The following is a 27,890-nucleotide window of genomic DNA, read 5'->3' on the forward strand; positions in this document are numbered from 1 at the left end:
TGTCACGGAACCCCCCCCCCCCCCACCCCCCACCGCCCCCCTGCCAATCACAACTGTACTTTTTATTTTGATTTATTTGCTTTTTTTTTCTTCTCAATTTTAGGTTCCCCATCTCCAAGCCACAGTGGAGAGTGTTCTCCCTCGATGGCACCACCCATCCCACCCTCCGCTGACCCCCACTCACCAAGGCCCGCGCCAATGCTGGCCTTACCATTTTACTAGCACAGAGTCCTCGTGCACCGAAACTGCTAATTACGTTATCCTTTTGAGCGTCAAACCACCAGGCAAAATAACCAAACTTGGATTCGGGGATGCAGTCAACAAAAAAGGGCAGCGCCTTTGCACACAGAATTTATCGAGTGGAAAAAAAAAACCCTACAGTGAACAGCGGGTCCTCAGTTTCAGACGGCGTCGGTTCCTACGCTAAAGTACAGGTTAAGTTATCATGAAGGTGCCACGTGACCGCCTACAACAGAACTGTAATTTCTGGTTTCATTCGTTGCGTGAATGAGCTTTGCCGGACCGCGGAGTGTGTACAATGTGAGTGTGTGTGTGTGTGGGGGGGTTACAACAGAAGTGGGCACCTCGTGCAAGTTTGTTTTATCGTAACCTGTAGAGACTGTTGAGGACACATGCATTGTGTTGCTTTTTACTTGCGGGTTCACTTCGATAAGACAACTCGTTGTAAGAGTAGATGCTCTTTTACTTCAGGATGAAAGCGGTTATAGGAGAGGGGAGACAAGAACACCACCACCTGTAAAGTCGTGGGCTTCTGCCAGAACTCCCCAGACCTTCCATGCATTACATTGCATTCGTTTTTTAAAGTTTTTTTTTTTTTACATAAGCTACTCACAAAAAGTTGGGATTTTTTTTTCCTCCAGTGACAATTCAAGATGAACCCAAATTGCATTGTAACCTTCACAGGTGACCTTCATTTGACCTTTTGAATGGCCAACTGTTCAGTCTTTCAGTGCGTTTTGTACAACTTGCTCTTCGACAACAGCGATCTGCACAGCAAAACCTTGATGCGACTTTTCCAGTTTCACTGTATCTCAGTTGTCCAATATCCCTAACTTTTTGTGAGTCTTGTCTGTTGAGTGTGTGTTATTCTGCTTTTGTTAAAAATAAGTCATAAAAAGTATGTATTTTTTCAAAAAATAAATGCAATTGTGACTAGTGTTTTTTGGGGGGGCTCTACAGTACATTTATTCATATTAATACTTAGTAATGTCATTCACGTTTGCTTTTTCTGAAATGAATTGAAATTATAAATTATTATTAAAATAATTTAACCCTGGAGAACCCAAGAACCTTTTTCTTCTTTGGAAAATGATAAATTATACATTAAATGACTGCTATATGGTCACTGAACACCAAAATATATGTTTTTTCAAATATTCAATGCTTTCATTCTAATTTAGGCTTTGGGCCAAATCTGACCCTCCAGGATTTATGGGTAGCATTTGAGTAGCAGAATTTATTGGGGCCAAATTTAACCCCGTGGGTTCTCCAGGGTTAAATAAAATCCATCAATTTTCCGATTTGCTTTATAATCCTCACAAGGGTCGCGGGGGCATGCTGCAGTCAATGGAGTTCCTAGATTTAAAAGAAGCAGCAATCTGATTGGTCAATTGCTGGACCGCCTCCATGGAGTTGACCGACCAATCATAAGGTGAGCGCGCGGCCATGTTGAATTATTATTCATTTGAAAGCGAGACAACAAAAGAAGTGTTATTATATTACAACAGCAGAGGATTTCTCGAAATGACGACATTACTGTCAGATATATATATCTATATATCGCGTTAAAGAGATTACCAACCAAAGGCTACATTGGATAGATATAGCAATTTCAAGGTAGGTTTGCCAACCGAGTCGCATCGTCGCTTAAACACTGAAGAGCGAGGCTAGGCTAATAGCATGCTAAGCTGAAAAACAGTAGTTGCAGGAAAAGTTTCCAACCATGTTGAAAGTTAAATTCGAAATGGCTGCGCAGGAAAAGTTTCCAACCATGTTGAAAGTTAAATTCGAAATGGCTCCCAAGGCGCGTTTTACCCTCATGGACATGACCTGTGAAGGGGTTGTAGGAATCGAATTTGAATTCGCCGTCAGTGTTTTCTCACTCACCTGAAAAGTCACGGTACTACATCGAAACTTTAAAGTAAATTGCAAAGTGGGCGATCTTTTCGCGATCGTGCCCTAATAATAAACGCATTTGAAAATAACTTTAGTTTGAGACATCGATTGCAATTCCCATTTTCTGGTGACATTTCACGGACTGACGACAGGTGGCCAAGTGTATTTTCCTTGTTGAACTTGCTTATTTTTTTTTAATTCTTGTTGTCTTATTTCATGCAGGTAACCTGGACTTTGGCCAGTTCTAAAGTACTCTCCAAAAGTAGCATCCAGGTGGAAAAAACACGAACTCAAAACTAAACTGAATGTTCATGTAGCATTCATCGCACACTCCAGTCTTGATCACACCAACAAACAGTGTTGCTATTCTGATAATGAAGAGGACCTTTTGATAAACGCCATACAAAATAATAATTTTAAAAAAGGATGCATGTCAGGTCATTTTGATTCATTTATTCATATGAATGTCAATTTCTCCATTTTTTGGGAGAGTTATCTTGTAAATATTCACAATTCACACACAGGACTCTTATTTTCAAGGGGCCTGTTGCCAGATACTCAAATTGCAGTGTAGTTTTTTTTTACCATTTTAGTCAGGACTTGATCAGTAAGAAACGCAAATCTCTCTTGAGAATCACTTGCGCTGCCAAATTAAAACGAAAGGAGCAAGAAAAGAAAGATGGCTGCAGCCAGAACAGAAAACCCACCACAGATGATCGGCTTGATGAAAACGGCAAACAGGCAGATCAGAGGCGGCAAGCCTGCGGGATTCGGTGGCCAGCAGCCCCAAACGAAGAGCAGCGTTCCTCAGAGCAGTGGCGGTATCAAGTAAGATTTGATTTGAAAGGCAATTTTATGTACAAAGCATCTTCTCATCTTGCACTCTAAAACATATACATGTGTTTATTTCTTTTTTTTAGGTTTGGGGATGACTGGAAAAAGTGCCTGGAACTTCCTCCAAAAGACAACAGAATTAGAACATCGGTAAAGTAACCCTGTAGACCAGTGGTTCCTCAAACGTTTTGGGCCAAGGCACTCAAAAACTCTCAGTACATGTTTGCCTTTGTGTGAACTGCAGACATGTTGAGTTCAACACAAAGCCACTGGCAGTGATCAAAATGCAAATATACGCTTTGCCAATCCTAGGACGTCACCTCCACCAAGGGAAATGAATTTGAGGACTACTGCCTCAAGAGGGAGCTGCTCATGGGAATCTTTGAGATGGGATGGGAGAAGCCCTCACCGATACAGGTGCGTTTTTACGGACCAGGAGTCTTGAAATTTAAAACGAGAGCATGACCGCCTTCATACGTGTGCTCGCTCATAGGAGGAAAGCATCCCCGTTGCCTTGTCCGGCCGAGATATTTTGGCCCGTGCCAAAAACGGAACGGGCAAAAGTGGAGCTTACCTCATTCCTCTCCTGGAGAGAATCGATCTAACGAAGGGTCACATCCAAGGTCAGTGTTTACTTCCTCCTTCAAAGTATTTTTATTTCGTCCCCCCCCCCCTCCCCTCCTGCCTGATTTTGAATGACTAACTATCTTTATCCACGCTGTCATCAACCCTCACATTTCATTAGCCCTCCCCAACTTGTGTGTCTTCACGCAGCTTTAGTCGTTGTGCCCACGCGTGAGTTGGCCCTGCAGATGAGCCAGATCAGTATTCAGCTCAGCAAGCACCTCGGAGGTGTCAAGGTCATGGCCACCACCGGCGGCACCAACTTGAGGGATGACATCTTGCGCCTCGACGAGACGGGTACAGTACATCACTGGGGAGCGTACGGATGTGCAGACTTCCTCACTTTGGGCCACGTTCTGAAAGAGAGAACAAAAAATGGAAGGCGTGATCCTCTTCACTTTGTGTTAATGAAACATGCGCAAACCAATTTGGTGTGATGTAGCTACGCGTGTCCCAAGTTAGAAAAACTTTTTCCAAGTTGTTTTTATTTTTAAACAGTTTAAATGACAATTTGGTGTTGTGTTTTTGACAACGCAGTAAGTTAATGACAGACTAAGCTGCCACATACATAACACGACATGTAGAGGTTTTTAATTCAAGTCAAAAGCAAAACAATATCTCAAGTTGAGGAACGTTGATTATTATAATTGTTTTTGTTATTGGATATCTTTTTTTTAAGTAAGTTTTTGTGTTGCGTATAAATTGATTGATCATTTTGGTCCCAACAGTGCATGTGGTGATTGCCACACCTGGAAGGATACTGGACCTCATCAAGAAGGGTCTGGCCAAAGTCGAAAAGATACAAATGATGGTGATGGATGAGGTAGAACTTTTCGTGAGCTACTAAAAAAAAAAAAAAAAGCTTTTGTTTTCTTTTGTTGTTTTTAAATCCCGTGAATAATTGGCACTTTCAGGCAGACAAGCTCCTCTCTCAAGATTTTGTGGCCATCATTGAGGACATCATCAGATTCTTACCAAAGAACCGTCAGATTCTGCTGTACTCTGCGACGTTCCCCATCAGCGTGCAGACATTCATGGTATGACGACTTTCAGGGTATAAATTTTTTTAAAAAATGTGTTGAGAGGTTGTTGTTGTTGTTGTTCTCGACCCCATCCAGAACAAACATCTGCAAAAGCCTTACGAGATCAACCTTATGGAAGAGCTGACTTTGAAGGGCATCACTCAGTATTATGCGTATGTGACTGAACGGCAGAAGGTCCACTGTCTCAACACTCTCTTTTCCCGGGTGAGGCATCAGCACCTTTATTCTTTTCTGTTGAAAGAAACTACGGACTGACATTGAAAGAAGATGCTTGTTTTTTTTTTCCTACAGCTGTCTCTATGCACGCCATGAAAAAAACAACCAACTCATAGAGAAATAACATTTTCTGCTTTCACCTGTTGTGTTCCAGCTTCAAATCAACCAGTCAATCATCTTTTGTAACTCCACCCAGCGGGTGGAGCTCCTGGCCAAGAAGATCACCCAGCTGGGCTACTCCTGCTTCTACATTCACGCCAAGATGATGCAAGAGTACAGGAACCGCGTGTTCCACGACTTCCGCAACGGACTGTGCAGAAACCTGGTGTGCACAGGTCGCTGGAGGAACCGCCGCCACGCACCATGCGAGCATGGAAAAGGCGATTTGCTGCTTAACGGGCTCTTTTTTTTTTTTTTTAACGCAGACCTGTTCACGCGGGGGATTGATATTCAGGCAGTCAATGTGGTCATCAACTTTGACTTCCCCAAGAGCGCCGAGACCTACTTGCATCGCATCGGAAGATCGGGTGAGCGCCAGCCGTTCCCGTTATTTTTTTGGAATCAATTCTAAAAATCGTGGTTAACTGTTGTCTCGTCACTGGTGAGCTATTTTTTGAACCATCCCCCGTGGTCCGTGGGGGCACCACAAAGGGCCGGTTCGATCCCCGTGATGACCGAACACACATTTCCTACATCCCTCGCACTTGATTGACACACGCGCGCATGCTTGCGTTTTTGTTTAGGGCGCTTTGGTCACCTGGGCCTGGCCATCAACCTGATCACATCGGAGGACCGCCACAACCTGAAGAGCGTCGAGGACCAGCTGGTCACCGACATCAAGCCCATCCCAGGCAGCATCGACAAGAGCCTGTACGTGGCAGAATTTCACTCTGTGGAACACGACAACCCCGATGGTGGACCAACCAATGCAGAACTAAAAGCACCCTGAAAGAATGTGTGGTAAGTGTTTTTTTTTTTAATAAACCGTTCGCATAAGGACAATTTATTCTTAAGTTATTGTGTGTCCACAGTGCACTAGCTTTTATTTTTAAACCAAGAGCACCATCTAGAGGAGTAAAAAAAATATCAAGTGCTTCATGAAGCTTCATGAAGCTTCATGAAGCTTCATTTTGCGATCACAGATCGTCAGGATTTTTGACAACAGTTCAGATGCCTCGCTGAAATTAACAGGTCGTTTTTTTTTAAAGAGATTAAAATGTTAGCAATCTGTATTTGTTCTCCCCTGCTAACATGCTTTCATTTCATTCATGTTTTGTTTTTCAGGGGGAAAAAAAAGATGGCATCTGGCATCGCAAAAACATGGCTCAAGACGCAATGTGAAGAGTTCTGATTCACTTTTGTTCAAAACATGCCTGTCTTGTCTCTTGTACGCACGCAAGCACATAAACACAGTTTTTTTGTTCCCTGCTGCCATTGAAACCATCCCCAAATTTTGGGGTGGAATATGCTGACAAAGAGTATCACTTGCCATACTAATGTACCTTTTGGGAGTTTTTTCCCTTTGGAAAGAAAACTTGAGTTAGACTGTAATGCAGTCGACCATCTTTTTTTTTTTTTTTTTTTTACAAACTACTTCAGTCGGCATATTTACACAAAAACACACCCAACAAGCAGAACGGCTCAGTGCAACATCCGTAGTGGTTTGTCTTAACAACTGCAGTACCACTGAGCACCTGTCTTTGTATTTGACAAGGTAGAGTGAAATTTTCCACTAAACATAATTTCACTTGTGGAAGCCATTTTATGTTTCAAACTCATTTTTGGGGCACTGCAAATCAAGACGGACAAGAACTTATTTGGAAGATGCTGTTGCCATGGACGTCTGGGTGAAGAATAAAAGTAACTTGAGCTTTATGTTCTTGTTTCAATTTTTTTTGAAAGTTGGCATGCACAACATAAATAGAATTTAAGAATTTACAAAAAAAATAATAAATTCTGCTGTACAACTTAACGTCACTATTTGTGGGTGAGGGGGACCGAGACATGCTGGGTATAGCAAAAATCTGAAAGTACTGTACAGTAATGGACCATTGAGGCCCCAAAGGGATGCAACGCACTACTGCTCTAAATGAGCAACTGCCTGTTTACACAAAACAAATACTGTATTGATTCATTTCACACTATAGAGGACAAACAAAAACCAATTCTAAGTAATTTGCAAGTATTTTAAAATCGCTAATTACTTTTCAATCATTCTTTCAAAATGATGATTTTTGTGTTGGTGGAATTTTAATGGCGCGTTTCGACCTACGTCGTAAAAAGACCGTCGTAAAACAAGGACACCCTGTCGTTCCATCCAGTGTATTTTGAATTTATTTTTAGGCAAACAGTAATAAGTGTATTTAAATTATGCTCAAGCTTTAAACTGGCATTTTCACTCATAAAATGCGGCGTAAATCAGACGTACCCTTGGAATGTCATTCAGTGGCCGATTGAATGAACCCGCTGATTGGCGTATGACCCCATGGTCTGACGTCAGCGCGAGTGGGCTGATCCAGTAGTGATTCTGACCAATGGCCACAAGCAACTGCTCGGCACAAGCCAATCGACCGTCACGGATACCGGAACTGGGTGGATCCAACGACGGCCACAGACGCTGCGGTGAACTTTACCGGTGCTGATCTTCCCCCCCATCCCCTGGAACCAATCCTTCATTGTGAGTAAATTAACTGTCATATTCCACCTTTACCTCCTGAACAAAGATTATAGCTGCTTGTTCGTGCGGATACAACTTTAAGGCCGTTGCCGGTATTTGCACGTTCCGGGACGGGCGGATCTCGTGGACATCCACATGGCTTCGTCTCCGACAAGCTAGTTAGCTTGCTAGCAAAGCCTAGCTAGCTAGCTAGCATGCTGCAGCTCGGCTTGAATGAGAAGTCATCGTGCATTCCAAACTTGTGTCCGCCGCAATACTTTGTGGCTTCAACATCCGAGACCTTGCACCGTGTCGACCACTACCGGCGCGGCTCGCTTGGAATGTGGAAAACCGGAGCCAATTGGGCCTTAGCTAAAACCTACACTACTATATTCCTGTACTTGACTGTGCGCTCGTGTTTCTTTCGGTGGCTAACTATGCCCTTCGAGTAATCGTCATTGAGATTCGTGTGGATTCCGGTGTGATTAAGCTTTGTGTGCTCACATTGGCTGAAGAGCTCATTCTGCTGCTCCTAGTAGCAGTCCACAATCGAAGCCACCACTGACCCATCATTTCAGAAAGGAGCTTAATGAGGCTGGGGGACAAACTGCACAGGAGTAAACCAACTCTTCTCAGTGTTCAACTGCTCGTCTCCATAGAAGTCGGAGAACTTAACCGAATTGCCAAACCCTGGTGAGGTTGAAGACAATGGCAGTACAGTTCAGTACAGCACAGTGCAGTACTTCCCATCACCCCAATATGTGCGGTTTGATTGGATTATTTGCTTTCTTAACACGGGTGATGGAAGAGTAAAATGCTCGCCGGGCGTTAATTAATCATCCGTCCAATCTCTTCCTTGCAGTTCGTACAATCCTTAAGTATGGGCAGTGTGCTGGCTGCCGCCTCCCCCACACCCTCCCCGGCTGCAGCCGGAGCGGGCCAGGGGGTCCCAGGGTTGGTTGCGGTTCCCCCCGGGTTCAGCATGCCCTCCATATCCTCCGTCCCGCCGTCGTCGGAGCTGCAGATCACGGACGCGGCGCAGTCGTCGTCGTCGCTCCCCAATCCCGGCACCTACGAGGAGTGTCACCGCAAATGTAAAGGTAAGCGCACAAGTCACGCAGCCGGGATTTGCTCACGTTTTGTGGGAATCCTCATTTTATGTGGTAGCTCGTGATATGGTGGAGTGACGGCTTGTGGTGTTTTTTTTTTCCTCCCCTTCCAAGAGGTGTTCCCTCTCCAGATGGAAGGTGTGCGCTTAGTAGTGAACAAAGGTTTGAGTAACCACTTCCAGGTCAGCCACACCATCACCCTCAGCACTCTGGGCGACTCGGGCTATCGATTTGGCTCCACGTACGTCGGCAGCAAACAGACGGGACCGACCGAGGTAGGCGAGCAATCGGCGTCGCGGGTCTCGGTATGGAAATTGTAATGTGAGAAAATAGCACAATTAAAAAAAAATAATTTTTTTTAAAGAAAAGTTGTTTCACAGGAAGTCATTTGGCAAGTCATCATTTTAAGACTCCTCCGACTGTAATTTGACAAGGCGAAGTCATTGTTTCAGTCGATGAAAGTTTCATGGCGTCAAAGTTCTAATTTTAGAAGAAAAAGAAGTGATTGAATGTGTGCAAAGGAGCGCAAGAAACACGTTTTTTTTTTCTGCCTTCAGTCCTTCCCAGTCATGGTGGGCGACATGGACAACACGGGGAGCCTCAACGCCCAAATCATCCACCAGCTCACCTCCGCCGTCCGCTCCAAAATTGCCCTCCAGGTAACTTGGTTGCACACGAGCTGGATAGCGCTCGACGACTGTGCTTCATTTTGCGTTTTTTTTTTTTTTTTTAAAGACCCAGCAGCACAAGTTTGTCAACTGGCAGTGTGACCTGGAGTACCGCGGGGCCGACTTCACCTCCGCCCTGACGCTAGGAAACCCTGATGTCCTCATAGGCTCTGGTATGCTGGTATGATGCTTTGCCCCCACCCCTGCTGTCTGCTGCTACTAATTTGTATCGCCACCCCCCCCCCCCCCCCCTTCAGGCATTGTCGTGGCCCACTATCTCCAGTCCATCACGCCTGCCCTCGCCTTGGGCGGTGAGCTCGTTTACCACCGGAGACCCGGCGAGGAAGGAACGGTCACCTCCCTCCTGGGCAGGTACACAGGTAAAATGATCATTTAAAAAAAAAAACTTTATTTAGCCAGGCTAAACGGATTATGAACACATTTTGCATGAACAACAAAAATACAGTGCTCCCTCACTTATCACGGTTAATGGGGACCGGGACCCGGGTGCGATAAGTAAAACCCCGCTAAGCAGTTTTCGCTTTGTTCCAGCGGCAGGGGTTGTGAAAGCTCGCTATAAATAAAAGCTGCATTGTATGCCCTTTTTTTGTACCTCCATCTAGTGGATGCATAACGCAACTGCAGCCACTGTTGTAGCTTCTATTCTATGCACCTTATAATGCGGTGTGCCCTAGATATGAAAACCGTTTTAAAACAGGTCGTTCAATGACGGTGTGCCTTATAATCCGATGTGCCTTATCGTGCGGAAAATACCGGTATATTCCAAAGACTTTTCCCTGTGGCTCAACTCAACTTGATTTCGAAAATGATTTCAAGTTGTCATTCGACGTCGTTATATTTCCTCACCATAAAAAAAAAAATGAAGCCCAAAAATCGGTGCACATAATGAAGTTGTTTTTGTCAGTGCGATTGATTTTTGTGTCCAGGCGACAACTACGTGGCCACGTTGACTTTGGGAGGAGCAGGATGTCACGCCACGTACTATCATAAAGCCAACGATCAGGTACGCTCAGTCAAAGCACAGAGCTCAAAACGCGCTCGTCTCTTTGTGATCAAAATCCCAAACGCAAAGACATTCAGTCCTCCTTTTTATTGTATTCACAGCTAATTCATAACAGTAACGTTTGTTTCTTTTTGCCGCCATAGTTGCAAGTGGGCGTGGAATTTGAAGCCAGCACGCGGATGAGAGAGACCACGACGTCTTTGGGTTACCAGCTGGACGTGCCCAAAGCCAACCTGCTCTTCAAAGGTAAGCCCGCTGCAGCACCGTTGTGCCGCGCTCCCAGAATTAACGGGGGGGGGGCTCTCTCGCTCTCTCGCCCTCCAGGCTCCGTGGACAGCAACTGGGTTGTGGGCGCCATGCTGGAGAAGAAGCTGCCGCCTCTGCCGCTCACCATGGCGCTGGGAGCCTTCCTCAACCACCGCAAGAACAAGTTCCAGTGCGGCTTCAGCGTCGTCATCGGCTAGAGGGGCGAGGGTGGCCGGAGACGGGACCGGATCCGGTGCCCCCCCGCCTCCCGTCCCCGCACCGGGACCCAGCTCGCGGGCTTCGGCTCGGTCGCAGACAAACAAACACACACGCGGGAACCCGGACTGAGTTTTTCCCAACATTACATTCAGAGACACTCTTTTACTTCTGTGATTCCTGGGGCGGGGGAGGGGGGGCACCACGGACAGACGAGACCACCGAGGAGCCGGGACTGGCCACGCCGCGCCTGCGCGGTGTAGCGAAACTTGTCTTTACTTTTGGAGGAACGCCCACGAGAGGGCAGGGATGTTGCCTGGAAATCAAACCAAGTCTGTACGAAGACGTAATATATGGTGGTCATGTGTGATGGACGCAAATAAATGTCATGACTTTTTCTAACGATGCCAGAGGCCAGTTCTTCCGAGAGAATAAAAAAAAGTTATTTTACAAGAATGGAATTTTGATGGGAAGATAGTTGGTCACAGCTATCTCAGCCGTGTTTGGATGGAAGATGAGGTTATACCCTCACCCTCAACGAAAAAAACGACCATGTATAGTAAGTCGTTTTTTTGACGAAAAAAACGACCATGTACAGTAAGGCGTTTTTTGACGAAAAAAACGACCATGTGTAGTAAGGCGTTTTTTGACGAAAAAAACGACCGTGTAGTAAGGCGTTTTTAGCCGAAAAAAAAACGACCATGTATAGAAAGGCGTTTTTTGACGAAAAAAAACGACCATGTGTAGTAAGGCGTTTTTTGACGAAAAAAACGACCATGTATAGTAAGGTGTTTTTTGACGAAAAAAACGACCATGTATAGTAAGGCGTTTTTTGACGAAAAAAACGACCATGTGTAGTAAGGCGTTTTTAGCCGAAAAAAACGACCATGTATAGTAAGGCGTTTTTTGACGAAAAAAACGACCATGTGTAGTAAGGCGTTTTTAGCCGAAAAAAAAACGACCATGTATAGTAAGGCGTTTTTTGACGAAAAAAACGACCATGTGTAGTAAGGCGTTTTTAGCCGAAAAAAAAACGACCATGTATAGTAAGGCGTTTTTTGACGAAAAAAACGACCATGTATAGTAAGGCGTTTTTAGCCGAAAAAAAAAGACCATGTATAGTAAGGCGTTTTTAGCCGAAAAAAAACGACCATGTATAGTAAGGCGTTTTTGACCCGAAAAAAACGACCATGTATAGTAAGGCGTTTTTTGACGAAAAAAACGACCATGTGTAGTAAGGCGTTTTTAGCCGAAAAAAACGACCATGTATAGTAAGGCGTTTTTTGATGAAAAAAACGACCATGTGTAGTAAGGCGTTTTTAGCCGAAAAAAAAACGACCATGTATAGTAAGGCGTTTTTTGACGAAAAAAACGACCATGTGTAGTAAGGCGTTTTTAGCCGAAAAAAAACGACCATGTATAGTAAGGCGTTTTTTGACGAAAAAAACGACCATGTATAGTAAGGCGTTTTTAGCCGAAAAAAAAGACCATGTATAGTAAGGCGTTTTTAGCCGAAAAAAAACGACCATGTATAGTAAGGCGTTTTTGACCCGAAAAAAACGACCATGTATAGTAAGGCGTTTTTTGACGAAAAAAACGACCATGTGTAGTAAGGTGTTTTTTGACGAAAAAAACGACCATGTATAGTAAGGCGTTTTTTGACGAAAAAAACGACCATGTGTAGTAAGGCGTTTTTAGCCGAAAAAAAAACGACCATGTATAGTAAGGCGTTTTTTGACGAAAAAAACGACCATGTGTAGTAAGGCGTTTTTAGCCGAAAAAAAAACGACCATGTATAGTAAGGCGTTTTTTGACGAAAAAAACGACCATGTATAGTAAGGCGTTTTTAGCCGAAAAAAAAAGACCATGTATAGTAAGGCGTTTTTAGCCGAAAAAAAACGACCATGTATAGTAAGGCGTTTTTGACCCGAAAAAAACGACCATGTATAGTAAGGCGTTTTTTGACGAAAAAAACGACCATGTGTAGTAAGGCGTTTTTAGCCGAAAAAAACGACCATGTATAGTAAGGCGTTTTTTGATGAAAAAAACGACCACGTGTAGTAAGGCGTTTTTAGCCGAAAAAAAAACGACCATGTATAGTAAGGCGTTTTTTGACGAAAAAAACGACCATGTGTAGTAAGGCGTTTTTAGCCGAAAAAAAACGACCATGTATAGTAAGGCGTTTTTTGACGAAAAAAACGACCATGTATAGTAAGGCGTTTTTAGCCGAAAAAAAAGACCATGTATAGTAAGGCGTTTTTAGCCGAAAAAAAACGACCATGTATAGTAAGGCGTTTTTGACCCGAAAAAAACGACCATGTATAGTAAGGCGTTTTTTGACGAAAAAAACGACCATGTGTAGTAAGGTGTTTTTTGACGAAAAAAACGACCATGTATAGTAAGGCGTTTTTTGACGAAAAAAACGACCATGTGTAGTAAGGCGTTTTTAGCCGAAAAAAAAACGACCATGTATAGTAAGGCGTTTTTTGACGAAAAAAACGACCATGTGTAGTAAGGCGTTTTTAGCCGAAAAAAAAACGACCATGTATAGTAAGGCGTTTTTAGCCGAAAAAAAAGACCATGTATAGTAAGGCGTTTTTAGCCGAAAAAAAACGACCATGTATAGTAAGGCGTTTTTGACCCGAAAAAAACGACCATGTATAGTAAGGCGTTTTTTGACGAAAAAAACGACCATGTGTAGTAAGGTGTTTTTTGACGAAAAAAACGACCATGTATAGTAAGGCGTTTTTTGACGAAAAAAACGACCATGTGTAGTAAGGCGTTTTTAGCCGAAAAAAAAACGACCATGTATAGTAAGGCGTTTTTTGACGAAAAAAACGACCATGTGTAGTAAGGCGTTTTTAGCCGAAAAAAAAACGACCATGTGTAGTAAGGCGTTTTTAGCCGAAAAAAAAACGACCATGTATAGTAAGGCGTTTTTTGACGAATAAAACGACCATTTATAGTAAGGCGTTTTTGACCCGAAAAAAACGACCATGTATAGTAAGGCGTTTTTTGACGAAAAAAACGACCATGTGTAGTAAGGCGTTTTTAGCCGAAAAAAACGACCATGTATAGTAAGGCGTTTTTTGATGAAAAAAACGACCACGTGTAGTAAGGCGTTTTTAGCCGAAAAAAAAACGACCATGTATAGTAAGGCGTTTTTTGACGAAAAAAACGACCATGTGTAGTAAGGCGTTTTTAGCCGAAAAAAAACGACCATGTATAGTAAGGCGTTTTTTGACGAAAAAAACGACCATGTATAGTAAGGCGTTTTTAGCCGAAAAAAAAGACCATGTATAGTAAGGCGTTTTTAGCCGAAAAAAAACGACCATGTATAGTAAGGCGTTTTTGACCCGAAAAAAACGACCATGTATAGTAAGGCGTTTTTTGACGAAAAAAACGACCATGTGTAGTAAGGCGTTTTTAGCCGAAAAAAAACGACCATGTATAGTAAGGCGTTTTTTGACGAAAAAAACGACCATGTGTAGTAAGGCGTTTTTAGCCGGAAAAAACGACCATGTATAGTAAGGCGTTTTTTGAAGAAAAAAACGACCATGTATAGTAAGGCGTTTTTTGATGAAAAAACGACCATGTATAGTAAGGCGTTTTTTGACGAATAAAACGACCATTTATAGTAAGGCGTTTTTTGACCAAAAAAAAAGACCATGTATAGTAAGGCGTTTTTTGACGAAAAAAAAGACCATGTATAGTAAGGCGTTTTTAGCCGAAAAAAACGACCGTGTATAGTAAGTATACATGGTATACCGTGTATACGACCATGTATACACGGTATACCATGTATACTTACTATAAACGGTCAAAAAACCTATACTATATGTTGAGGAATGGGAGCTGTCAATTTGCTCTTGGCCCTTCCTTGGTTACAGATTCTTTTATCTCTCTATAAGGTGGAAGAAGACCCAACACCACATAGTCTTTTCTTCAGTTTATCACAACGCAACACGAATCGATTCGGGCTCCTGTGAGTCTCAGATTTCATCAGGAAGCCCCGAAGAAACACATTCATGAGATTATATAGAGACAATATGATAATGGGAGGCGGGGAGGTACGCCTCCCATGCAAATCCCGAAACAAAGAAAGTAACATGTCATCTGGCCCGGTGTGGCCGGAGGAAGCCAGGAGCGGTGAGGTGAGACCAGACCACCACTACCCCCCATTTGGTGCGATGGCAGGAACAAAGATACCGGAGATAACAGCTCCTCTAAAACATGTCCCGCGGAGGGGGGCCCCCACAACTTTTTCAAGTTAGCTGTGCCAATACTGAAGAGAAGTTCTGTTTATTTTAAATGTAACTATAAAAGTAACTCGGAACTGTTTTTATTTTTTTGGGAAGTGACTCTTGTGTCGGCTTTGGCTGTCCCGGAGGCGCGGGAGCGCAACTTACTGGCACTGCACGACTTGCACACACGGCATCGAGTCAGGTGATTTCTGGCGGCCGTGTAGAATCCTCGTTGGCAGGCGACGCAGCGAGTCTCGGCGGCGCGGTCGCAGTCGGCTCGCACGAAACTTCCTGCCGAGGGTGAAAAAAACGGGCCACCGCAAAGCGTGAGGTGACGCCCGCTTCGGCAGATCCCCCAAGCGGGCTCTCCGACTAACCTGCTGGGCAGCGATCGCAACATCTTCCAGCTCGACTCAAGTACTTCTCCTCAGCGTTGCACTTGGCGTCCGCCATTTGCACTCGGATCTCCTCAAGCGCCGTCCTCAGAGGTTTTCTTCGCCCTGATGTGTGCGTGACTGCAAATGAACAAGTTTCCCCCACGTCGGCCCCGTCGGCCCACATTGTGGAAACCCGCCCCCCCTCCCTCCCACAACCCCTCACCACCTCTCATTTACTGTCTTTTTTTTTTTTTGGTCCCCTCTTATTTCCTTCCTGCCCTCCCCACCTTCAATCCGCACCCCCCTTTTGTTAGCGCGGTGCAGCCTGCGAGTGTTTCCGCCTGAGAAATGTTGATGTTGGCTGCGAAGACCCACAATGCGACACAACTGCACTTTTTTTTCCTTCTCCGCACAGAATATTATCCATCCATCCATTTTCCAGACCGCTTGATCCTCACTAGGGTCGCGGGGGGTGCTGGAGCCTATCCCAGCCGTCTTCGGGCAGTAGGCGGGGGACACCCTGAATCGGTTGCCAGCCAATCGCAGGGCACACAGAGACAAACAACCACCCACGCTCACATTCAAACCTAGGGACAATTTAGAACGTCCAATCAGCCTGCCATGCATGTTTTTGGAATGTGGGAGGAAACCGGAGCACCCGGAGAAAACCCACGCAGGCCCGGGGAGAACATGCAAACTCCACACAGGGAGGCCGGAGCTGGACACAGAATATTAATAGACGGATAAAATTGCAAATGTTAGCGGTCCGGTGGTCCAGTGGTTAGCGCGTCAACCTTACAGTGCAAAAGGTTGTGGGTTTCCTGTGTTGAGTTTGCATATTCTCCCCGGGCCTGTGTGGGTTTTCTCCGGGTGTTCCGGTTTTCCACCCACATTCCTAAAATATGCATGGCATGTGAATGGAGCACTGTAAATTGTCCCGAGGGTTACGTGTGGGCGTGGATGGTTGTTCCATCTCTGTGTTGTTTGTCTGCTGAGGAAGCATGGCCTGCCACAGGAGGTGCTACGACAGTTCTACACGGCAGGCATCGAATCAATCCTGTGTTCTTCCATCACGGTTTGGTTTGTGGCCGCCACAAAAAAGGACAAAATCCGACTTCAACGGACAGTTAGGACGGCAGAAAAAATGGTTGGCACCGCCCTACCCACTCTTGAGGACTTGCACACTGCAAGAATCAAGACAAGGGCACGGAAAATCCTCCTGGATCCCCCGCACCCTGCCCACCACCTCTTTCAGCCACTCCCCTCAGGCAGACGCTACAGATCCATGCGCACCAAATCCAGTAGACACTTAAACAGCTTCTTCCCTCTAGCCATTAACTCCTTAAACAGTCACTGACATAGTCACTCTTCTTGCACCACAAAATGGTACTACAAAACTACTGGTTACTCTAAAATGGTTCATTTAAGGTTCAATGATTTTGTTGTTTACGATGATACTAGTGCAGCGTGTTATACCGGAGACAAATTCCTTGTGTGTTCTACATACTTGGCCAATAAAGATGATTCTGATTCTGATTCTGATTCTCAAGGTCACAATTGGGCCTTTCACACGTTACCTAAATTGAGCCTTTGAAAATTATGATTTTTTTTTTAATCACTCCCTTGGAGCGAAGGCTCAAATGTTGCCATGTTCCCATTCCAAACAGCCTTCTTTCTCTTGTATTTTGGGAAATGTTGTCAAATGTTTTCCTGTCACTCTTGAAATGAGACGGTCATTTCGGGGGCATCGATTGCATAACCGGGGGAAGTTCCTGGCAATCATGTGGAGGTTTTCCAAACATTGGCGGATGACTTTGACACCAGCGCTTTACGTCGTGCCAGAAGTGCTGGCCGACGAGCTCGGACACGGCGGATCTCAAAATGGAGTGGGGCGCTTGTTTCATGGGGTGAGTTGCAATCAAGTGTGCTGTCCATCAGTCATTTCAAAACGTTTTGTTGATTTACAGATTTTGACTCCAGTACAGTGTACTTGTTCTGTTTAGGTTTAAAGTACAGTCCATTTCCTCTTGTGCGGGGTTATTGTAATTTCAGATTTTTCATTTGGGTTTTTGAGTTTGTTTTTAATTTGGGGCGGCCCGCTGATCCAGTGGATTAGAAAATGGATGGATGGATTGATGTTGAATTTGGTTTTTGAACAAGTTTGTTGGTTTTTATAATTTTGGGGGGGGGGTGGCAGGGTGCTTAATGTAATATTTTTTCTTAGTTTTAGTGTAAGCTTTAGCTTTTTTTTAAATTAATTTTTTCGTTTTGTGATGAAAATGTAGCGTTTGAATCTTTTTCAAAGCCTTCATGTTTATCTTATTTGGCTAACTTTGAGAAACGGATTCAACTTTGGCTCTCTCACCCTTGCTCTAGGTTTCTGTGTTTGGTGGCCTTTGAGCCCTGGCGACAGTTTGGCAGCAAAACAAATGGTAAAAGCTCCCCAAATATTCTCTCTTGATGGTCTGTAGGGCGGCCCGGTAGTCCAGTGGTTAGCACGTCGGCTTCACAGTGCAGAGGTACTGGGTTCGATTCCAGCTCCGGCCTCCCTGTGTGGAGTTTGCATGTTCTCCCCGGGCCTGCGTGGGTTTTCTCCGGGTGCTCCGGTTTCCTCCCACATTCCAAAAATATGCATGGCAGGCTGATTGAACACTCTAAATTGTCCCTAGGTGTGAGTGTGAGCGTGGATGGTTGTTCGTCTATGTGTGCCCTGCGATTGGCTGGCAACCGATTCAGGGTGTCCCCCGCCTACTGCCCGGAGACGGCTGGGATGGGCTCCAGCACCCCCCGCGACCCGAGTGAGGATCAAGCGGTACGGAAGATGAATGAATGAATGAATGATGGTCCGTACAGTGCTTGCAAAAGAATGCACCGCAACTACACAACTCTACCAGCCGGACATATCGGTACCCATCAGGTCGGAGTTTCCATCTGCACTCTTGCACCCCGACTGCCTTGCTGCCCCCACATTGGCAATCCCCCAGTATGTTCCCTGGCCCCCTGGGGTGGTCCAGATTGAGCTGGATGAAGTCTGCTTCGTAACACAAAACGCTGTCAATAAATCCCGTTTATTTTTGTGATGCATGAGGCCCCGATGATTCTTCAGCAGGCCAATAATTGGGGTGAAGTGCTGTTTTTCATTTGGTGATGGTGTATCGCCGCATTGAACACGAGTGATGGCGGAGAAAAACACAGCACCACCAAAAAAAATTCCATATCCAAAATGTATGAACTACTTGCACAGGCATGTCCAAAGTCCGGCCCGCAGGCCAAATCCGGCCCGCGGTCGAATTTCATCCGGCCCTCGGCCCCTGTCATAAAATCAGTGCCGTCTGTCCCGCAGGTTGGGCGCAATGGAACACGTGTTGCATTGACTGAGGTCTCGTAGACTGGTGAGTGATGTTTCATAGAGTACTGCTTCCCTCTAGTGGCTAAATGAGTAATAGCATTCACTAAATGAGTAATAGCATTTAGACACTAGAGGGCATCACTCACGAGTTAACAAGACATCACTCCGTGTTTATTTTGACTGATATGTCATATTTCAAATGATCCTTGCAGTTGTGGATATGTGTATTGCTTGTTCATTTCCCTGTTGTTCGAGTCAAAGGTTTTGTGACTATTGAAAAGTCATGGTGATACATCTTATGTTTCAAATCAATCAATTTGCACTCAGGAGACTTCTGTTTAAGAAAAGGTCAAGTGAATAAGCAGTTGCATGTGATATACCTGTTTCTGAAACAGACTGGCTTACTAAAATTTGTTGAACAATATTGTTGTTCAATGTAAAGAATGTCAGCCAAGGTCGGCCCCCCGACATTTTACCACATAAAATCTGGCCCCCTCGGCAAAAAGTTTGGACACCCCTGTACTTGCAGATTTGCTGCGCCCAACTCCTTTGTCCTTTGCCAGGGTTCTGCGACAGGGACATATTTGACGAGCGAGAGGGCGACCTGTCCAGCCCGGGGTACCCCCACCGCCCCCCAACCCACGCCGTGTCCTGTCGCTACAACATCTCGGTGAAATCCGGCTACTCCATCTCTCTCAACTTCTCGGACAAGTTCCACATCGAGAGCGCGGTGCCGCAGCACGACGCAATCTGCCCATACCACTGGCTTCGGGTAAGCGCGGGTCACCAGCTTCCGTGCCGGTCGGTTGACCGTTTTTGAACTTCTTCTTGCTCTGCGCCCCTTCGCTTAGGTGACCATCCCGGGCCGTGAGCCCATCAAGCTGTGCGGCGACAGGAGCCCCGGGGTGATTGACACCAACTCCAGCAGGGTCAGCCTGGACTACCGCATGGACGGCAAAGGCCTGAGTCGAGGCTGGAGCCTGCACTTCAGCACGCGCAGTGAGTGGCATCGTGCGCGACTCCACGCGGGCTCTCGACCCATCGTAACCTTTGGATTTGGGTTGGTGGGGTCTCCAGAAGTCCAATGTCCGCATCCAGGCAGGGTCACTAACGGCAGAGGCCCCTCTTCACGGGCGGAATTCTTCTATGGGGATCGTATTTTCGTGCGATGTCACCAAGGACACAAAGTGATGATGGTACGCTGAAACTCTTGCAGTTGCTGATCGAACGCTACGGCCTCCGCTTAGGTTATGGAAGCGTTCTCTCTTTGACTGTGCACTAAAAAAAGTATCTTGACGCGTGCCTTTATGACTTCAACAAAACACATTTCACATTTGTTGTCGTTGTGGGGGAAATCTAGTCCAAAAATGTGTTAGCATGCTATTCTGATTAATATTGTTTCACTCCCTTTGATCTTTGTGATCTTTCAACACTAATTTTTCCCACGAGAGTCAAACGATTTCTCGTGACGTGAACTGGATAAGTTAATTTTCACAAAGTGACCTGATCGTCGAGCGACGCGAGCAACCTGGACAGCTCCAATTCACAGTCGGAAATGTCTTTCTCAGGGTGGTCAACTGCTGGAGAGTTTCTCGACTACGTGCCAAGAGAACGGACAGTGGCGTGACCGCAGTACGTTGAAGACCAAACTGCATCCGACCTCGGTATCGATTGCTGATCTGCTTGTTCTGCTGTCTCCCTTGCAGAATTGCACTGTAGAGAACCCGAACCATTGCAAAATGGATGGATGAAGCACTTGTCTGGGACTCCGAATGAATACCTGTCAGTCATCCAGTATGGCTGTGATCCTTCGTACTCTCTCCAAGGTCACGACAACGGTGCGATGTTTTAGCCAGCTGGATCATGACAAAAGTCGGCTGATCTAATGGGACGCAAATACAAGTGTCGTTCCAAAAAAAGTCTGTCACATTTGCCGTCAGTTGGCTTAAGTACTGATGGGTGTTTATTATCGCAATTATAGTTTGCGCTGTTGGAGCCGCCAACGCGTACCAACATGCTAAAAGCTAAGCATTGCTAGCTAAGCTAAGCTAAGCTAGAGCATTTTTCGCTATAATTCCATTTGCGCATACGAAAGTTACCAACGAATTTTTTTTTTTAGCTTTTGGCCTACATTACACCAATACGTTCGAAAAGTAAAGATGTAAACAGTGTTTTGGAGTTACAGTATTTTGTTGAGGTGCATTTCCCATAATGCTTTGAGGTAAATGACGTCAACCCCCGTGGAAGGATGGTCGAAATGTTTGTAGCATTTAGCCGACAAGTGGGTCCAACTTATATACTGGCAGAAGTCTTGTTGACGCTCAAACGATTTGGCCAGTTGAAATGTTTACACATTGGTCGCTCCGCGCGTCCGTACTGGACAGCATCATTCCGCCAAGCCCAATATTGTTACCTTTCGAAGTTCAAAATGATCCGATGAAAGATACCGCGGTTGGTGATAAATTCACCAATCCAAAAAGGTGACTGAACTAATCCAGGTAGGTTCCCTCACGTACTGTGAGCAGGGATGGATAAAAAAAAAATCGGCATTTGATTCCTACTGATTGAGTTGGGGAGCCGGTTTCGACGAAAGCTACATATCTCATTGTCGCGCGCGTTCTGCTCAGTCCAACACCGGCAGCCAACAAGAAATTAATATCGAAATATTCAACGTCAAGTGGATGGATCGTGTTGTTAACCGCTAACGCTGAAGCCAGCCATATTTCTGACCATCTCACTTGTTCTCTGTGTCCCCCCAGTGACGTTCACTTGTGAAGCAGGCGCACAATGGAAATCCAACACGGCAAATGTTCAAACCCCTTTCTGCACACCAGGTACTGTACTGTTATGTTATCTGCAACATGATTTAAAAAAAAATCTTTGCACCTTTACTGTACTCCTTAAAGCAGAGGTCCTCAACCTTTTTTGCCTTCAAAATAATATACGCTGCAAATAAAAAATGTACTTGTCACTTTCTTGAAAGTCGTAGGCTCCTCTTCTGTCTCCTGGCTTTTTCAAAGTGCTCTCTAAATACAGTTGAGTTGAGTTACTGAAAAAAATTTTCAAAGACGTTTTTTTTTTATGTGTTAGCCTGAAAAGCGCATTCACCTGCGTCAATAGTGACATTCTGTAGACTGATATAACAGAGAATTCGGTCATTTTCCCGATTCCGAAATGAATAAAACGGAAGGAATGTCAGTTATTTCTTCTTTTGTACGGCCCGGCACCAAATGACCCGCGGACCGATACCGGCGGTTGGGGACCCATGCCTTAAAAGGGTTGTACCGGATATTCTGAATATTTAATTGGCCATTGGATAGTTGCGTTTTATTTGTTAATTACAGTACCGGTCAGAAGTTTCGGAACACCTTCAAATTCAACTGGTCTCAAAACAAATGGAGAGGTCAAGAAGTTCATGCTATGAATTCTCCAAAATACACTGCTGTGAACTGAAAGTCTTTCCAGGTCGTAAAGCAGCGTCCACGTCATCCAGCTGACGGAGGAAATACCAAGATGTGCAAAGCTATCATCTTGGCCAAAAGTGCCTGCTTGGAAGCATCGAAAACACATTTGGGGTTCAGGAACATCGATAATTTGAGTTCACTATTCCTTTGGAGTTGCTGCGTCGTCTGGATGACTTTCAGTTTTGACAGTGTGACAATCAAAGACAAACATTGCATTTGGAGCAGTTTCCAAACTTTTGGCTGGTATTGTAATTGGAGAGTCTATACATTGGATTTGTATTGTGGGGGAAAAAAATCACAGAAGATTGCCATTAATTTCCTCAAATTTGAAAGAGAAATATGTTGGTATATACAATTTCCTGAGGTTTATTGAACACCTCACGGATGGCCGCAAGGTTCCATGTGCCACTTCTCATTTCGAATATGACATGATATCATTGTTCTCACCCCATCCATCCGACCATCCATCCATCATCTACCGCTTATCCGGGGCCGGGTCGCAGGGGCAACAGCTTTAGCAGGGAAGCCCAGACTTCCCTCTCCCTAGCTACTTCTTCCAGCTCTCCCCGGGGGATCCCGAGACGTTCCCAGGCCAGCTGGGTGACATAGTCTCTACAGCGTGTCCTGGGTCTTCCTCTGGGTCTCCTCCCGATGGGACATGCCCGGAACACCTCACCGGGGAGGCGCTCAGGAGGCATCCGAATCAGATGCCCAAGCCACCTCATCTGGCTCCTCTCGATGTGGAGGAGAAGCGGCTCGACTCTGAGCCCCTCCCGGATGACCGAGCTTCTCACCTTATCTCTAAGGGAGAGCCCGGACACCCTGCGGGGAAAACTCAATTCGGCCGCTTGTAAGACCCCAAGATACTTGAACTCCTCCACTTGGGGCAAGATCTCCTCCCCGACCCGGAGGGGGCACTCCACCCTTTTCCGACTGAGGACCATGGTTTCAGATTTGGAGGTGCTGATTTTCATCCGAACCGCTTCACACTCGGCTGCAAAACGCTCCAGTGAGAGTTGGAGAGCCCCGTTTGAAGGAACCAACAGCACCACATCATCTGCAAAAAGCAGGGGCGCAATACTGAGGCCCCCAAAACGGACCCCCTCAACGCTTCGGCTGCGCCTAGAAGTTCTGTCCATAAAAGTTATGAACAGAATCGGCGACAAAGGGTAGCCTTGGCGGAGTCCTACCCCCACTGGAAACGATTCCGACTTACTGCCGGCAATGCGAACCAAACTCTGACATCGGTGGTATAGTGACCGAACAGCCCGTATCAGGGGGTTCGGTACCCCATACCCACGAAGCACCCCCCACAGAACTCCCCGAGGGACACGGTCAAACGCCTTCTCCAAGTCCACAAAACACATGTAGACTGGTTGGGCGAATTCCCACATACCCTCAAGGACCATGCTAAGGGTGTAGAGCTGGTCCACTGTTCCACGGCCGGGACGAAAACCACACTGCTCCTCCTCAATCTGAGGCTCGACTTCCTGACGGACCCTCCTCTCCAGCACTCCTGAATAGACCTTACCAGGGAGGCTGAGGAGTGTGATCCCTCTGTAGTTGGAACACACCCTCCGGTCCCCTTTTTTAAAAAGAGGGACTACCACCCCGGTCTGCCAATCCAGAGGCACTCGCCCTGTTGACCATGCGATGTTGCAGAGGCGTGTCAACCAGGACAGCCCCACAACATCCAGAGTCTTGAGGAACTCCGGGCGGATCTCATCCACCCCTGGGGCCTTGCCACAGAGGAGCTTTTTAACCACATCGGTGACTTCAACCACAGAGATAGGAGAGTCCACCTCAGAGTCCCCAGGCTCTGCTTCCTCCAAGGAAGGCGTGTTGGTGGAGTTGAGGAGGTCTTCGAAGTACTCTGCCCACCGGTTCACAACGTCCCAAGTCGAAGTCAGCAGCGCCCCATCCCCACTGTACACAGTGTTGGTGGGTGCACTGCTTCCCCCTCCTGAGACGTCGGATGATGGACCAGAATTTCCTCGAAGCCGTCCGGAAGTCGGCTTCCATGGCCTCACCGAACTCTTCCCACGCTCGGGTTTTTGCCTCGGCGACCACCGAAGCCGCGGTCCGCTTGGCCAGTCGATACCCGTCAGCTGCCTCCGGGGTCCCACAGGCCATAAAGGCTCGATAGGACTCCTTCTTCAGCTTGACGGCATCCCTTACTGCTGGTGTCCACCAGCGAGTACGGGGGTTGCCGCCACGACAGGCACCAACCACCTTGCGGCCACAACTCAGATTGGCCGCCTCAACAATAGAGGCACGGAACATGGTCCACTCGGGCTCAATGTCCCCCGCCTCCCCCGGAACATGGGAAAAGCTCTGTCGGAGGTGGGAGTTGAAACTCCTTCTGACAGGGGATTCCGCCAGTCGCTCCCAACAAACCCTCACTATACGTTTGGGTCTGCCAGGACGGACCGGCATCTTCCCCCACCATCGGAGCCTACTCACCACCAGGTGGTGATCAGTTGACAGCTCCGCCCCTCTCTTCACCCGAGTGTCCAGAACATGCGGCCGCAAATCCGATGATACAACTACAAAGTCGATCATCGAATTGCGGCCTAGGGTGTCCTGGTGCCAAGTGCACATGTGGACACCCTTATGCTTGAACAAGGTGTTCGTTATGGACAATCCGTGACGAGCACAGAAGTCCAATAACAAAACACCACTCGGGTTCTGATCGGGGGGGCCGTTCCTCCCAATCACGCCCCTCCAGGTCTCACTGTCATTGCCCACGTGAGCATTGAAGTCCCCCAGTAGAACAAGGGAGTCCCCAGCAGGAGTACTCTCCAGCACACCCTCCAAGGACTCCAAAAAGGGTGGGAATGCTGAGCTGCTCTTTGGTGCATATGCACAAACAACAGTCAGGACCCGTCCACCCACCCGAAGGCGGAGGGAGGCAACCCTCTCATCTACCGGTGTGAACCCCAATGTACAGGCACTGAGCCGGGGGTCAATGAGTATGCCCACACCTGCTCTGCGCCTCTCACCGTGAGCAACTCCAGAGTGGAAGTGAGTCAAACCCCTCTCGAGAGAACTGGTACCAGAACCCAGGCTGTGTGTGGAGGCAAGTCCGACTATATCCAGTCGGAAATTCTCTGCCTCACACACCAGCTCGGGCTCCTTCCCTGCCAGAGAGGTGACATTCCATGTCCCAAGAGCTAGCTTCTGCAGCCGAGGATCGGACCGCCAGGGTCCCCGCCTTTGTCTGCCGCCCAGCTCACATTGCACCCGACCCCTTTGGCCCCTCTCATGGGTGGTGAGCCCATGGGAAGGGGGACCCACGTTGCCTCTTCGGGCTGTGCCCGGCCGGGCCCCATGGGTGTAGGCCCGGCCACCAGGCGCTTGCCAACGAGCCCCACCTCCAGGCCTGGCTCCAGAGGGGGGCCCCGGTGACCCGCGTCCGGGCAAGGGAAACCTAGATCCATTTATTGTATTCATCATTGGGGTCTTTGAGCCGTGCTTTGTCTGGCCCCTCACCTAGAACCTGTTTGCCATGGGTGACCCTGCCAGGGGCATAAAGCCCCAGACAACTTAGCTTCTAGGATCATTGGGACACACAAACCCCTCCATCACGGTAAGGTGACGACTCACGGAGGGGTGTTCTCAACCCCCTCCCGCATTTTGTTTTTCTTCTTTCTTTTTTTTAATTCTAGTCTGTGGGCAGCTGGATCCTCGCGTTCAAAATGAAGACAACGGGATTCCCAAAGGTGGCTTCCCGTGGCAAGCGTTCCTGGTTGTTCAAGGAAGGCCGCATGAGAGCGCCACAGTCATTGGCGACCGCTGGCTCTTGACTGCAGCGCACGTAGCCCTTGAATTTGGAAGTGTGAAAGATGAGGTAAAGCGGGGGACGCACACCAAGGTTGGGTTGAAAATGAAATTTGGGGCAGTCTGAAGGGTGAAGCTGGTCGCCCTTTGTGCCGGGCGATACCACGGATCCAATGCGTTGGGTACAAATAACCCAGCATTGGCTCGGCCCCTTTTGGACCCAGCACTGGGTTAGCTATGTCACCCAATTTGGCTTAATTCTCAGGCGGCAGTTTTAAGAGGATAGAGAACCGATTTAAAGAGTTTGGGAAGAGAGTCGAGCATAAGCCAGGCATTTCCAGCTGTTTTACCAACGTGGGTCTTTGTTAGGCCGCGAAGAGCACATGGGTGAATTCAGAGATTTGTTTCTCAATATACGGTGAATCTCTGAAAATGATTGCTATCGGGAAATTCAGGAGTTACTCGAATGGCCGGTCCTTTTCTGGCCTTTATTTTATTTATTGCAAACGGTAACAACCTTGGCCCGAACACATCACATCCGGTCGCTTGGTAGAATCTGAGACATCTGCCAACCGTGCTTGAACTGACTTTGATCCCAAAGGGGTGAAACTGCTCAAATTGAAGCGCTGTTTCTTTTGCCCTCCTTGTTGACAAGATGCGGATAGTAGTGGGCGCGATCGACCTTTCCGGATCCAGCTTCAATTTTGTGGACGCGGCTTCATTTCACGTCCACCCTGATTTCCGCTACGACCTCCACCGCGAATTGAACGTGAGCCACAACATCGCTTTGATCAAACTGAGAGAACCGCTCACCTTCAATGAAACCGTCAGGCCTCTCTGCTTGCCGACCGTTGAAACCCTACACAACCATGGCACAGTGGGGTAAATATTTGCTCATTTTAACCGCTAGTGTGTGTGTGGTCACTTTTTTGGTGGGCGGGGGGGCTTTCCTATCGTACAAGAACCGTGTTCATAAAAAGTCTGGACACCCCTATTCAAACATCAGATTCATGTCATTAAAAAAAATGACCGTACACAACGAAAATAAAAAGAATACACGCCCCTGTTCCAATTCCAGATTTACGATATCATTCAAAAGTCTGGAAACGCCTTCCAATTGAAATGGTCTCAAACAAATGAAGAGGTGAAGAAATTCATGCTAGCAACTCTCAAAAGTGCACAGATAAAATCAAAAACGTATTTTGGTTTGAATGAGATTTTTAACCGGAGTAAATGATTCCTTACGTGTTGCCGCATTGTCCTGACTTCAGTTTTAATTTATAATGTGGGGGGGGGACTACCTTTCACGTTTTTTCCAAACATCGGGCAGGTACTCTTATGTAAAATAGAAGCGGTGCATATGAAAAGTTTACACACCCCTCGTTCAAATGTGAGATTTATGGGATAGAAAAATGAGACCAAGATAAATGATCTTCAATAATTTGGGGATTTGTGGGTTTTCCTCTTTTTTTTTTTCCAGAAAAGTTGTGAACCTCGACTTATTAGTGCATCTATCTCAGTCCAATCCACAAGATCAGTTGGACATAGACTGGACCGCACTTGACGACAACACGTGCCACATGTTACGCGAGGAACTCATCCTCGGCTTAGACAGAAACGTGCCACCACTGCCAAACGGCATGTTCTGTGTCCAACACCCTGCTCGTTCGTTACCAATGTGCGACGGTCTCAGTGGCACGCCCTTCACCGTGAAATACAACGGATCGCACTGGGCTGCAGGCATTGTCAGCTGGTCGTTTCGCTGCAGTCACGACACCGTTCGCTACTTTACCAAAGTTCTCAACTATATTGACTGGATCCGAGACACAATGCAGAAGAACAGCTGAATTGATCCGACTCCACAAATGCTGATATACAGTCGACGCTAACTAGTGATGGGTCCA

The 27,890-nt window shown here is 46.5% G+C and overlaps 4 protein-coding genes across 8 annotated transcripts in view; all 4 read left to right on the top strand.

Moving 5' to 3' along the window:
• ddx61 (DEAD (Asp-Glu-Ala-Asp) box helicase 61) overlaps window positions 1-6,728 on the top strand; it is an 81,986-nt gene extending 75,258 nt beyond the window's left edge. For 2 of the 5 annotated variants that reach the window (XR_007962363.1, XR_007962362.1), the window contains 3 exons: window positions 104-479; window positions 575-1,857; window positions 2,359-2,551. Coding sequence is in view for 3 of the 5 variants with exons in the window: in XM_052065103.1 (XP_051921063.1) it covers window positions 2,816-2,964; window positions 3,057-3,120; window positions 3,283-3,387; window positions 3,464-3,593; window positions 3,745-3,891; window positions 4,323-4,417; window positions 4,509-4,631; window positions 4,713-4,841; window positions 5,008-5,188; window positions 5,279-5,380; window positions 5,597-5,802 (1,431 nt within the window). In the remaining 2 variants the exon portion in view is untranslated. Of the gene's footprint in view, window positions 1-103; window positions 480-574; window positions 1,858-2,358; window positions 2,965-3,056; window positions 3,121-3,282; window positions 3,388-3,463; window positions 3,594-3,715; window positions 3,892-4,322; window positions 4,418-4,508; window positions 4,632-4,712; window positions 4,842-5,007; window positions 5,189-5,278; window positions 5,381-5,596; window positions 5,818-6,137 lie in introns of those variants that run through there. The other 3 variants (XM_052065103.1, XM_052065104.1, XM_052065105.1) reach the window with 3 other exon arrangements.
• Window positions 6,729-7,411: 683 nt separating this feature from the next.
• tomm40 (translocase of outer mitochondrial membrane 40 homolog (yeast)) lies at window positions 7,412-11,177 on the top strand. The gene is made up of 9 exons (XM_052065263.1): window positions 7,412-7,530; window positions 8,372-8,609; window positions 8,733-8,893; window positions 9,176-9,277; window positions 9,354-9,459; window positions 9,544-9,666; window positions 10,234-10,310; window positions 10,454-10,556; window positions 10,635-11,177. Exons 2-9 carry the CDS (start codon window positions 8,390-8,392, stop codon window positions 10,772-10,774), a joined length of 1,032 nt encoding a protein of 343 aa, XP_051921223.1. The 5' UTR covers window positions 7,412-7,530; window positions 8,372-8,389; the 3' UTR covers window positions 10,775-11,177.
• A 5,803-nt stretch (window positions 11,178-16,980) lies between these two features.
• On the top strand, window positions 16,981-20,461 carry LOC127601205 (mannan-binding lectin serine protease 2-like). Its single transcript, XM_052066269.1, has 7 exons — window positions 16,981-17,300; window positions 17,770-17,825; window positions 19,306-19,514; window positions 19,594-19,741; window positions 19,820-19,938; window positions 20,311-20,378; window positions 20,449-20,461. Exons 1-7 carry the CDS (start codon window positions 17,275-17,277, stop codon window positions 20,459-20,461), a joined length of 639 nt encoding a protein of 212 aa, XP_051922229.1. The 5' UTR covers window positions 16,981-17,274.
• Window positions 20,430-27,876, top strand: LOC127600591 (complement C1r subcomponent-like). Its single transcript, XM_052065274.1, has 5 exons — window positions 20,430-20,580; window positions 21,502-21,576; window positions 25,875-26,056; window positions 26,642-26,868; window positions 27,467-27,876. The coding sequence occupies exons 1-5, from the start codon at window positions 20,490-20,492 to the stop codon at window positions 27,831-27,833; spliced, it is 942 nt and encodes a 313-aa protein (XP_051921234.1). The 5' UTR covers window positions 20,430-20,489; the 3' UTR covers window positions 27,834-27,876.
• Window positions 27,877-27,890: the final 14 nt, after the last annotated feature.

The sequence above is a fragment of the Hippocampus zosterae genome, chromosome 5 (assembly GCF_025434085.1).
Source record: "Hippocampus zosterae strain Florida chromosome 5, ASM2543408v3, whole genome shotgun sequence".
Classification (NCBI taxonomy): Eukaryota; Metazoa; Chordata; class Actinopteri; order Syngnathiformes; family Syngnathidae; genus Hippocampus; species Hippocampus zosterae.